General features: G+C 36.9%; 1 protein-coding gene across 4 annotated transcripts in view; it reads right to left on the minus strand.

The window, feature by feature from the left end:
• Window positions 1-14,253, minus strand: part of ANKS1B (ankyrin repeat and sterile alpha motif domain containing 1B) — a 448,570-nt gene that overhangs the window by 298,236 nt on the left and 136,081 nt on the right. For all 4 annotated transcript variants that reach the window (XM_072866003.1, XM_072865996.1, XM_072866022.1 and 1 more), the window contains one exon: window positions 13,289-13,454. In XM_072866003.1, the coding sequence (XP_072722104.1) occupies window positions 13,289-13,454 (166 nt within the window). The remainder of the gene's footprint in view (window positions 1-13,288; window positions 13,455-14,253) is intronic.

The following is a 14,253-nucleotide window of genomic DNA, read 5'->3' on the forward strand; positions in this document are numbered from 1 at the left end:
ATGGGGCTATGTTTTGGATTTGTGCTGAAAACAGTGTTGATAACACAGGGATGTTTTAGTTGTTGCTAAGTAATGTTTGCACTAGTCCAGGACTTTCAGCTTCCCATGCTCTGCCAGGTGCACAAGAAGTTGGGAGGGGGCACAGCCAGGATAGTTGATCCAAACTGGCCAAAGGGCTATTCCATACCATAGGATGTCGTGCTCAGCATATAAAGCTGGGGAAGAAGAAGGAAGGGGGGACATTCGGGGTGATGGCGTTTGTCTTCCCAAGTAACCGTTACCCATGATGGAGCCCTGCTTTCCTGGAGATGGCTGAACACCTGCCTGCCCATGGGAAGCAGTGAATGAATTCCTTGTTTTGCTTTGCTTGCGTGCGCAGCTTTCGCTTTACCTATTAAACTGTCTATCTCAACCCACGAGTTTTCTCACTTTTACTCTTCTGATTCTCTTCCCCATCCCACTGTGAGGGGAGTGAGCAAGCGGCTGTGTGGTGCTTAGTTGCCAGCTGGGGTTAAACCACGACACTGGTCGTGAATCTTTTGACAAATTATTTTTGCCATATAAAAAATGATTAATCCAAACTGATTTTCTTGGGGAAATGTATCATTTTCAGGATATTTTCATCAGAAATAATTCTCGGAGCAGGGTGGAATTCTTTTGCAAGAAAGACTAATGGGGAAAAAATAGACAAAGACTGCAGGGCAGGTATCCCACAGACCTGATTTTTTGATCATTCAGTTCATGGGTCCTCCTGGAGCTCAACCCTATTCTGACAGAGCAGGGCAGGGATTGAGTTCCTATATCTTGGTCTGACGTGGAAATGGGATGCAGATAAGATGTGAAATGTGGGCCCAACACTGAATAGCATTCTCACGTCCTGTGATACAGATATAGTCACTCACATTATAGCCTGGTACTTAGGGTTCTCAGCTTGATCTCCCACATCCCAGATAAGTGCCCTGATATGGGACATAGAAGTAGCAGGGATTGCCCAAGTCATCAAATCTAATACCTAAATTGAAGGCAATCACATAATAATAACTGTGCTACAAGGCACCTGTAGACTACACATCTATTCACCATCTACAGCAAGTCACAAAACGCTCCCTAATAAACTATTAAACTTGCAACCTTTAATACAAAATAACAAAAAAAGCCTGAAAAGCTACACAAGGAGCAGGAGAGTCAGGAGCGTTGTTAATGTCATAACTTTCTGCAACAGCTGCGAATGTCTAGATCATCCTAAGATATGTATATTGCAGTGTATAATGATTAATCATTCAGAGTTGAGCAGCTTTATCATCTGAAATTGAGAGACCAAACAGTGGAGATATTCATCTTCCACAAAAGACAGCTGAGTTCTTTGTGTGATTCAAGACGTATCTATATTACATTTCCTGTTACATCTACAGTGTTTCTGAAAACCAGTTTAGCTTTTTTTATAGTATTTGAACTTCATTGCATTCTAGACATAAGTCAAGTGAAGCACTAACTCTTGAGCACTGGATATCTCAAATTTTAGGACTCAGTTTCATCTTAACGCAAAACAGGACAATATGCAAAGTCTTCAGTATAACAGAATAAAAAGTGTGAAGTCAAGACAACTGGTTCCTCCCAACTTCTAATATGGAGTAAGATTCAACCTGAAAAGCTTTGTAGAAAATTCAGTTTAAGGTTTGTAGAAAATTCACAGGTGCACCACGACACATGTAAAATCAGCTAAATGCCTACTGAAGATCTCCATGCAGTGCTATACCTATTACACAAGCTTATATTCCTCTAGAATATACCAGATGCATGCAAAATGTAAACAAATTAATGGTAAGATGAAGTTTTACTATTACCGCTAATATTAGCAATTTGATGGGTTTTACAGCAATACTATTCCTCATATATCTATTAAATTATTGCCACGTATAAAAGGTACTATCGCTTACATCTGCTCAATTATAAAACAATCTCAGGAGCATTTTGAAGCATAGGATTACTTACTAGACTACATCCTACAACATGGAATATGTGGTATATGGTCTATGTATATTTCATCCCTGACTCATAAAAGTACTTGCAAAGGATGATGCAACTAATAGTCATTTCACAAAGAAAAACTCAAATCCTGCTAAATACTATTTGCATATGGGCTTTAAAATGCAAAATACATCAAAATAATTATGTTCCTTTGAATTATTGTCTTGATTTGAAAAAGGGGTTTTGTCTGACAGCATGCAGTCAAGTGTATAATGAGATCATTCTAGATGGTAATCACACCGGGATGGATGAAACTGAGTGTTGGTCAGAATGCATGCACTTTGATGAGCACTCATTTGCAAAATTTGCCCAAAACACCCATGAAAGCTAATTTTTTTCAACTGTACTTTAATGAATAATAATAAAAAGTAATGAATCATCAGAAAATGTTTAACATATGTCAAGCAGCAGCCTTTTTCTCTCACTTTGCAGAGAAAATGTAAGCTAGTCCTTTGGAAAGTGGAATGACTTTAACAACATAAACATATTTACCGGAATATACTGTATGGGTAGAGACCTGCATGTATTTTGATAATGAACTGGTCATGTGGTATCAGTCATTCCCATGTGCTTTAACTTCAGAAATGACAGAGTATTTTTAAGGATAACATTTCATTGTTAAGGATGTTATCAGAGATGTTATCCAGAGGAGCATATGATGGGGAGTAATTATCTTAATTATATACTAAAAACCTCTTAGGGGGATGATACGGTTGTAAAGGAAAATACATTAGAGCTGTGATATGTAAGAATTGATGTGGCTTGTGCAACCTCAATTCAGCCTTCTGTGCATATGCATTCTGAAGAAGTCTTTAATGATGATTATAATGCTGTTTCTCCACAAGACCTCCGCTGCATCAAGGACATAAAGGAGGGAGGGGGGGAATGGACAATGGAACAAACCAAATTATGGCACATTAATCTAGAAATGTGGCAGGAGAAATAATTATAAAACAATAGAGATGTGAAATATTTTCCCTAAATATCAAACAGAAACTCAGATGAAAATACGCTCAATGAAAATATCCAAAGGGAATGTTAAATGAGAGTTACTAAAGCTAGAAATTCTTAATCAACAGATCCATCTAATTTGTATCCAAGAGTTTAAAAAGATCTGGTAAGATGTTATCTCAACAAATGGTGCTGTTTCTTAATAGCACTTGGAATATTGATAAGATTTGAAAAGACTAAAAGGAAGCTAATGGAGGAACCTTAGTAGTTATAGGCTTTCAGCCTGACATCAGGAATAATGGAATAGCTGACATGGATCACAATTAATAATAAATGAAAGGGGCATAGGTCATGCAAATTAGCATTGCTTCAGAGAAACAGGATCTTACTTATAAGTTAACCTGTTTTTTAAATGAAATTATAAGTTTGTTTAACACAAGTAGAGTTAATTTGACATTCACTTTTATAATACATTTGGGTTATTGAAATTTATTAAAGTGGTCTATGTTTGCAACTGAGGTAATTTTAAAAAGTTAATAATGAATGGTTCCAGATGTATGTTCATAAGAAGTATCCACTGTATATATCACTCCCTTGGTCTTTACAGACTACCCAAATTAATTAAAAAAGGTAACAGTTTTACCCACTTTTATACTACAAATAGCATTGGGGGTGAGAGGAGGGTCAAAAAGCCTGTATAAACCTCATTTCTCTTAATGCTCTTTGTTGGGATTCTGAAAGCTGCCAGCTCAATGGGCAAGATTCAGTCAAGAAACTATGACACAAGAAACAGCGATCACTGAATGCTTCTCAGTTTGTGATACTGATGTTACATTTTTGCTTTGCTGGATAAATTCTGCTTTTGTCAAAAGGCAAGAAGTGAAATTAAACAAAAAAGCAGGACTTTTTGTATTCCCAACAGAGCAAAGAATCAATTTTTAACATAGTGCTTTGCAGTTAGAGTCTGCCACTCAAGTGATGGCAAAATTGGAGGATTTCAATTTTCTAGTTATTGTTTAATACGAGAATTTTATGATAACAGAAGTTTGTCCAAATACAAAATTGCTCTGTTTAAAATATAGAATAACTAAGGGAACAGTTGTGTTAGGGGAACCTATGGCTTTATCTCACACTGTCCAGGACTGCTTAGAGTGGAAGCAGATGGTGGATGAACTATTATTGAAATCTTTTATCATTCATCTTCTCTCATTGATTCATTTGTTCTGTTAATGCATTTGTAATTTGAGTCACACCCTAATGAAAATGGCGCTTATTTTGCATCACAGGAGTTAAATTTTATTTTTCATCTCCCTTTGTAACTTCTATCAAGAAAGCTGATTCCCACATTGTACAAGAAATCGAAACAATAAAGAGTTGACGTGTTTTCTTCTTGAAACATTAGATACGGCATATATGCACTGTTGGTATAACTCTACTGACAGCAGGCTACAGCCATATCAAGAAAGAATATGGCACGGGACCTGTATACATAAAGTGTACATGGATCACCTGGATCTGTTTCTTAGGTGATATCAGAGACCTGTCTTACCTGAACTACCTAGGAACGAACTTCACTGTAGAAAGAATTTTCAGGCTGTCTCACCCACCTCCTGAAACCTACCCAAAGATAATTAAAATGGGTTATAGCTTTCACATGCTGTCAGAATGTGATTTTAGGGAGGTAGCTAACTGGGCAGAAATCAGAGATGCACACCACACTGACTCATCTACAGCCACTTCCAACTATAACAGCTTTATAATACCTTAAGAGGTATCCTCTCCTGATTTCAGATGAAATCAGAAGAAAAGGGAAATATTCTCAGACAGTACCTCATTTTTCATCTTATACTACAAGACCTGATCTCATATCAATACTTAATTGACTAATTTCTAATTTTAATAATTTTAAAGAACCTTCTTTTGGAAGAAGATATATACGGTGAAAATCTAACCCAACTGAAATCAATGGCAAAACATGCCCTAACATCAGTGAGGTTGGAATATATGCCAGCCTCTGAGATGCAGATCACTTGAAGACCTATTGGTCAAAATCAGTAGGTTAGTAATACCTGTCAACAAAATAGTAATCAACATAGGGCCAGAAACACAGGTGAACTGTGCTTCTCTAAGAAATATAGTACTAAAAAAGCTAATATAAAACATCCTAATTGTACTCCAAGAACTATGTTAACATCAGAAATACGGAAAATGGGCATGCAAATGCCATTATGACAAAACAGAACTCCCAAGCTGCCCATATTTTGGGGATTTGTACTTAGAGAAAATAAAAAGAACTATAAAATGCCAGAAAATACTTAAAAATAGAAAATAAATTATAAATTTATATAATAGGAAAAAGTATATCAGCAAACACTCTCCAGGCATAATTTTAAGAAATCTTTTCTTTTATATTTTTGAAACTTGCTTAAGACAACTACTAGCTGTATTGAAGAAAAAACAACAGAATGCATGATAGAAGAGCTATTGTATATTTTATTCTTCCATCAGCACTCCCTTAACCTTTATTAAAATGCCACGTGAAATTAAGTAATCTGAAGTGCAAACGTATGCTAGTGCATTAGACAAAATTGCTTCTGATAAGAAGTGTGCACTCTATACTGTGGCAGTAGGAATGACAAATACGAAATGTGTCATCACTGAAACTCAGTCAGAAGGTTAGTTTGGTTTACAATACACTGGGTTCTGGCAAAGATTTGTATCTTGAAGCTCTGAATGTGATCCTTACATCTTTATAAATTAACCTGTTAAAACAAGTAAATTGAGAAATTCTGTACCATAGCCAAATTCTCTCCATATGGCTCAGACACAGGTTAAAGGAAGACAAAGAAGAATAGAGAAAAAGTATGCATAGGTCTTATAACTAAGGCTGGGCATTACATTTCACTATGAATAAGTTATTGCCTGAAAAATACAGCTGAAAATTGTTTGATAATTTTTGATAATTTTTTGTCACTTTAAAGTAAATTTCTCTAAAAAGCAGGTAAATAAACAGCAAAAAAAATTTTAAGCTGGACTAAACATACCATTTAATTGAAAAAATATATCTGGTTTTTGGTTCAACCACTTCAGGTCTTCTTATAATCCTTATAGCTTCACTCTCCTCTTCTTACACAGAAAAAGGGAAGGATATTAGGGCACAGTATGCAGATAATATTATCCAGATTTCTATAGAGGACAATACCTTAAATGGATGCATACATACAGAAATAAGACAAAATAACTTGAAAATACTGTGATACAGAGTACACACTTTTGGAAGTCCTCTATGCAATGCTTTACCACCCTTTACCACCTCTAGCCACCATGACAAGGTAGTACCTATGACATGCATAAGGGCAATATGAGATTTTCAGAATCATTCAGAGGATGCCCAGAATTGCTTCTTGAAGAGCTGCTGGAGAGCTCTGACTTAGCCAAAGACAGTATGTTAGGGTTCCTCTGTCTTGATTTCAGCTGGCCATGAATACACTGAGGTTGGAAATGAGAAGCTTCTTAATCACTAGCACAGAAATCAGTGGTTCTGAAATAGACTTCTATTCAGAGTAACAGGCACAAAACCCCAACTACTTTTAAGAGGCATCTTGAGAGGTTTATTAAAGGAAATACACAAAGGCTAGAACCTAAGTTTTCTCCCTTTAAGGGGAGTACCCCCATCATGTCAGGGCACTGTGAGACTTACTCATTCTTCTCATGGCCTATGAATCTTTCTCTGTGCTAAAGGTAAATGGGGATTAGACTGAATAAAACACCCTGAGAACTGGGAAACTTAATAATGGGAGCATTTCTCTAGGGCCAAAAATTACTTAGAAGGGAAACCACTTGCTGCCTAAGAAAGACTTCAGCTATTAGGTTGTTATGGAAACACAAGCCACTTTTGTTAGTTCCCTACTCCACCAAACCGATGCATGACTCACATTACAATACACACCTATGCTTCGTGTTCCTTATTGACAAGCTCTGAGTGGCTCTTCACTTCTCACTCAACATACAGATGAATTATACTTTTTGGAGATACTGTCTCCTTGAGTGATAGATGGAAGAATAAGGGACATTGATTATCGTTCATATATCACATCAGGCCCTGAGGCACTAGTAAGCTTTAATGGCCCTGACCAGCCTTCTGAGTTTCCCCATTCACATTCCCCTTCCTGGAGATACCGTTTCAGCTCATCCTGGGGCTATGCTGAAGGAGTGCCTGTCTCGTGTTTATGCCTGTGCCTGTGCCCTGTGCATCCAGACCCCAACTCATGGGCTGACTTCCCAGCTTGACCTTGGACCTGATCATATAATCATGAACCTTTCTGGCCATCACCAGACCTGATCCTGACCTGCATATTGACTTTCTAGCTTGGCTTTAGATCTACCTTATCAGCACAAACTTGCTTTATGATCTGGGCTCTTGGCTGAACCTGGCCATGATCTCTAGGTCTGCTCTGCTCATGGGTGGTGAGATAGGGCCCTGACTAGTGAGGCCACTGCCCTGCCAGCCATGGTATTCCCCTTTGCTCCTGCCTCCTCATCCCTGAAGGAGCAGCTGGCCCTTGCTGCTCCCTGACACATCAGGCCTGAGACTTAGTACTTTGGAAACTGAGCACTCATGGCAGGTAGGTAGTAATGATTTTGAATATGCACCACAATACCAAAAGCTTTCATGGACAATCAGTTGCTTCAGAAACATTAGTGTCAAATTAGGCTAAATTTAATAGATTCTAGCTATTTTCAGATGGTTCTAGACCAACTGTTATATATTGCAGTTACTCTGCTTGATAAGAGAGTCCCTCCATTATTATGCTCTTCTCTCTACACAGCTAAGATTATCTTTCTTGACCACTGAAAGTATTTAATCCTGAGGAGTTAGACTGTAGGTCATGTGTTTAAGTGCACTATATCCTGCTATCTCTGGTTTAAAAAACATGCTTAAATTAAATACAGATCTACTAGCAGTCCTTCTGTTTGGAGCAGTTTGGGTGAGCGGACTTCAGAAAGGTTAATGCATGATCCTTCAGATCAATTATAGTTTCAGAATGAAGAAGCATGGGTGACTAAGGCTAGCCTCTTGAATTTCCATTCACCCAGGCAATTTTGTATATCTGGCAGTGTGATGGTTCCTTCTTGTGGCCACTTTGCACTGGTTTGCTTATAGCTAGAAAACTGCACAAAAGCGAAGGTATAAATTCATTAAACAAGAAAAGATGCATTTGCTATCTGAGTCTCAATGTGAAGAATTTAAATTTCCAAATATTCAGCATAGGTGCTGTGAAGATTTGTTACTGAAGTCAATCAGAAACTGATGACCTGACAAATAGCACTTTACCAAGCCAAGTATTTAATGATTTTGGAAACTATGTAGAAGATTCATATTTTAATTTTGATAAAAATGTTATCACAGCTAGGCTATTTTTCAAATCAGGTTTCTAAAGAACTGTCTCCTAGATATCTGTATGAGATTGCTGACACAGTGTTATACAGCAGATACAAGAATGCAAGCAGAGGTGAGCTGATACACTGGCTACAAATTTTCAGGTCCATATTCACTGTAATGACAGGAGACGAATGCCAGGCTGAGAAAGCAAAAAAACCTGAATGTTGCAGTAGATAGGCCAGCTTGGGGACAGTTTGATATGTTGTAATAATTCAGTGACAAGCATTTTTTGTTAGTTTCCCTGTTGTGATTACGAGGCTATGAGAAAAAGGTATCATTAATTACAGATTTATTATCTTGCATGGTCCTCCTTACAAGTTGCTGGCATTTAAGTGCAAATTAAGTAATTTTTCTGAATAACAAAAACATCATGACTGACAACAGCAAGATTTCTCCAAAGTACATTTAGCTGGGTAGATGACCAGAATAGCTGCTAAGATATCTCTTCCTTTATGTTGCAACTCCTTGCTTTGTGTTTGCCTGCTACAGGCTAGTGGTCGCACATCACAAATCTAAGGACATTTTTATCCCCTTGACAGAAGCCATATCTTAGATGTAACTAAGTCGTACCAGAGCTATCTTTAAAATTGCTGACTTGGGAATTGCTGACTGTGCAGTGGCTGAGAACTCAGCATAAGTGAATCCCCTAAGTATTTACCTTATTTCTCGGCTGGATTTTGCAGCCCACGCTGAGTTCCGCATTGCTACAGCTGAGCTGTTTCCAGAGCTGAAGATGGCTCACTAAGGTCTCCTCGACCTGCAGCCACAGTAAAGTAACATAACTGGAAAAAAATAGGTCCTTGAACTAGAACTCCCTTATCCAAGGATGATTTTCATGCAGTTTACGGACAGCAATGTCTCTTCCTGTTATTGAGATGCTGTATTAAAACCTTCATTAATCTGCATGGACAGATCAACTTTCCCAAAGGAGGACTTTTTTTTTACCAAGTTATTCACGAAAAACAGCGTTTGAAAAGTTCTCTCTAATTCCTAATGATACTCAATGAGACCTAAAAATATTTTAAGTAGTACTGGCCATCAGTCACTATTATTAAAAATTTAGCATGTAGACTGCCACCTGGTCTCACTCCTAGGGAGTTTCTGCAGTAGAAACTATAGAGTCAGACTGAAAGAGATTATATGATCCCTCTATTGGGAAAGAGATATGATCGCTCTATTGGGTATGGACACACAGTTAACTCCAATGAAAAGAATATATTTATTAACATTTGTTGTGTAATGTAGCCCAGATTTCATTCGATTTTCTGCTAAATAAAGTGCATGACATTATGAGGTGCAAGGATGGAGTACGGTACAAAATGTCCAAGCTACCAGGGATCCAAGTTAAATCTGTAAGGGTCTTCAACAGCACAGGCCCAAATGCAGCGTGGTGCTGCACCTAAACTTCTGCTACCAGACACTAGATAACTGATAAAAACCACACTAACTTCATTAAGACACTTGACAATGCCTACTTTAGCATTAGAAGTATCCAGTGCCTTGAGCTTCAGCCATTTTATTAAAACTTGACACCTTTTCCAAGGTGATTTGTTGCTATAGTTCACAAAATGTAATTATATCTTTAAGATCAAAAGGGCAATAGTAATGCATGCCTTATGAACTAATAAAATTTTATGGTTATTTTTCAAGGTTAAATATATCATGTGATTTTTTTTTTTTTTAATGTAAGGGCAGTCTAAAAATTAAATTACTATTAGAAATGTCTAGTTTAAGGAATGAGGATACTGTTCTGGATAGCCCAACAGAAAGATTAGTAAGATTGATTCACAAATCAATTCATTTATGAAATTAATTTTATGAGATTGATTTATGAAATTTTAAATCCAAATTTATATTTTACTTAGCAGAAAAATTTGTCTCAAAGAGTGCAGTATTTCAGAATATTCCTATGAAGTCTTAACTGTTAGTGTAAAAGCACAGATACTGAGACAGAGATGCTAACACACTCTGTCAACGTTGAGCTATCAATCTACTGCAGAAATGAAGACCAGCTTAACTGAACTCAGACACACATGCAGTCTTTTTTACTCTTAGATCAGTCCTAATTTGAAGCAATTGTTTTAACTGCCAGCATAAACCAATAATGTAACTGTTCTTCTTCCTATATACACCTCATTTCTTGCAAACAGACATAAAACTCACACAACATAGGATTTCAGAAGTGGAAGTAACAAACTTTATGACTACTTTTATTTCCTCTCCGTTCAGTTTTTCTCCCTTATATCTAACAATCCTTTACCATTTGGTGCATGGAGTTATCAACCTCTGCTATTCCCTACCAGTTCAAGAATAAGATTCAGGAAATTAAAAATAATATGGAGAACTACAGAGCAGTCTGGTTTTTTCCCCAGTAGATCAGAGAACGATGACTGGCAAGGTGACTATTCCCAACCTGTTAGGAGTTTACTGGCAGGGCAGATAATAGTTACAACATGCAGCTCTACAGCTTGAAGGAGCAGCCAGAATGACCTTTCCTCTCAATATAGGAAAGGAGAATTTTCAATCACTGAGTGCAGTCAGCCTCACTTCTACTGCCAAAAGGTAGTAATGCCCCAGACTGTAGGGAGAGTTGATCCGAATGTCCTACCACCTGGGGAAAGGAGACTGACAGATGCAATTTTATGTTCAAAGTGCTGCCTCATGCTCTGAAATGAACACTAGACATGACATAGTACAGCAATTTGAAATAGTATTCCCAAAGTCAGCACGTCTCAGTGATACAAAAACAGGAAAATTCAGGAAAAAAGGCATGCAAATTAGATATTTGTTTTAAATGAATGATCTCTGTTATCATACATAACTTATCCAAGCAATAGATCTGTATGAACTGAAGTGGCAGGCTGACATTCAGATACAATTATGTATGTGTAGTGTTAAGTACCTTATAACTGTGAGTGACATGGTTGATTTCATTTGGGCCATTTGTAGTATAAGATAACAGCCAACATGGTTACAGATATGGCTTATGAGTCAGGACAGTTAGATAACTACTGCATTTATAGCTTAAAATAAAATTACATTTTGGAATCTGCTTATCTATATAGCCAAATGTTCTTCCCAATAAAATGCCAAGGAAAAGATCATAGTGGTATATGGAAAACTAAGACAGAAGGAATTACAGTACCTTTGTATTGTCAAATCATTGACCTTGTTAGATCTTTTAAAGATGATGGGTGCCCTCATGAATCTCCTACAGCTTCCTTGGTTATTCTCCGGGCCTTTGATACACACCATATTGAACCATACACAAAATATTTTTCCAGATTAACACCTAAAAATGTCCTTTTTAGGATCTGTTTTTCATACTGATCTTAATGGACTTACTATGCCTGAGAAAAGTGCCTATGTTCAGCAGACAGCACGCTTCCAAAGCCTGGTATTTTAACTAGCAAAAAGTCTATCTTTTTTTTTTAATATTAATTACAGTGGAAAGCTTTGTAGTTGAGCCCCATTACTACAGAGGCAGATAATGAACTCCCTTGGCCAATTTATTGGGTAGAGGTATGGCAGTCTTCCCATTGCAATAAGTATGTTTATGGTGATTAATCAAGTGGAAGTCTGAAAAACAAGGATAATTTGGCATTTTCTTCCTTTACTGAACGACAACCCATAATATTGTCCTGCACAGTATGCTAATTTTTTAGATTATCAGAGCCAAAAAAACATCAACAAAGTAAACCTTCAGTTACACAAGTAGTCGTGCTGATGTTTGAGTCAGATTCTGGTCCACTCTGTGCAACTCTGCTATAAAGATGCTATCCTATTTTGTGCCACTTAGATCACTGTTCATAATGCAGGTTCTCTCAAGTCATCTTTAGCCCAAATTTTACGGAGAGGTGGGAATTATGATCCACTCCACCTCGCCTTGCAGACTCCAAAGCTGTATCTTGATATCTGGCCCTTACATACTATGCCTGATAGCTCTGGCACTCTTCCAATTCCAGTTCAGTTGTGAAATCAAGAAGGTGCTTCCCCTTACACAGACGAGATAGGTAACATGATGTTAGTCAACAATTATCTGTCGTTCTTGTATATTTTCCAAATCATGATTCATTATCAAGATAGCACAGGTCGAAAAGTCAATTTTCCATTTCAAATAGGTCTGTGCTGCTCAGAACTGTCATTTGTCAAAGCAGACTCTCAGTCCAATTACTTATAGCGAAATGATTATATTCTGAAATTCCTGTACCAGGTGGTGACTAACAAAGAGTTCAAACAAGGGTAATGGAAGAGAGCATATCATTTTGGAGACATAAACAGAGTCCTTACAGATAATATCACTCATCTGACTCAGCATAATTCTATTGGTTTTTAACTATTGTAACTTGTTGCTGTTCAAACCTGTATAATACAAACAGCAGTCTGCCAAACGGCCATTTAACATTTCTATCAATTCTCATACACAGCTTCCTTTTCAAAAATGGAGCACGTCTTCCTTTATGAAACATAGAAATACAGAGTACTTTAAATTTTGAATTAGTCATATAACGTTGTTGCTAAGTGCTTCATTAAAAAACAGAAACAGGTTGCTAAATAGATTACTGCAAAAGGCTGGGCTTAAAGAAATTTGATTTCTAATTTGGCTTTTTGCAATCTTCTTATATTTATCTGGGAAATTATTTAAATCTCTGTTTTGTTTTCCCTTTTACAGCCTATTGCTATTAATCTTTATTCTGATATTAAGCTCTTATAGTAGCTAATGGAAGACTATAATCATGCTGTGATAAGTAAACAGAATACTGTATTCTTAAAAATATAAACCTATACCTTCTATATATAATTTTATGCCTTCTGTAACATTACACTTACACCAAAGACTATGTAAAGGATTATTTGGTGATTTACCTGGTCTTGAGGAAGGTAGTCTTGCTATCTCTAGGGAACAAGGTTTTTTGGTCACTGCTATGTCTATTGAATCACAAAGACTGCTTTCATTTTCTGAAGGAACTGCATCCAGAGGTACAGAGGGTATTGCTTCCAATGCATAACCTCTCTTCTTTGAATAAGATTCCTGAAATGCAAGAATTTAAGTAGGTAAGAGAGATATTTCTCAGATGACACAAGAAAAGAATCAGGTTCAATAATTCCGGCTAGCAGGGTTTAAAATTTAGCAAGTTAAATACCACATTCTGCTGAAATCCAAATTGTAACAGACTGGAAGAATTACTTGCATGCTAGAAGATAACATTTCTTGTTTCTTTAAATTTTTGTGTAATATAGTTCTTGTTTAGTTACAGAAATGTCTTTATTTATCAAACTTTGTATTTAGCAAAAGCTCCAACATAACTCGTCTTGCCATACCTGCTTTGCTAGGTTCTAATTCAAGGGATATCTCTTATTCAATTTTTTAAAAGATATCTCATGAAAGTGACAATTACATTAACCACCGCAATTAGTTTCTCTTTGGGGATGGTTTTACAATATGTTTATATTATATATAAGAAAGCTAAAGATATGCCATTTACATTTTGATGGCAGAATCCCAGGTTGTGAATGAAGATGAATTACTGCTCTATATTAGAGTGAACAGCAAAAATGGCGCAAGGTCCTGTAACAGTGATACATATAGTGAATTCCCGTCATCAGCAAATGTTGAGGGAGGGAAAAAAGGAATTAGTCAGAAGTTTTGCTGGTACACTAAACTGTCCAATCAAGCAGACTGTCTCTGCTTTAGAACATGAATAAGAAGATACCATGCAGTTTCACCAGAGTTTCTTGATTTGTGATTTATTTTTTTTAATCCCAGCAGAAAGCAATTGCATGAGCAAAGACATATTTCCACATCTTTCTTACATTGGACATATGGATGC

This window comes from Ciconia boyciana, chromosome 1, assembly GCF_034638445.1.
Source record: "Ciconia boyciana chromosome 1, ASM3463844v1, whole genome shotgun sequence".
Classification (NCBI taxonomy): Eukaryota; Metazoa; Chordata; class Aves; order Ciconiiformes; family Ciconiidae; genus Ciconia; species Ciconia boyciana.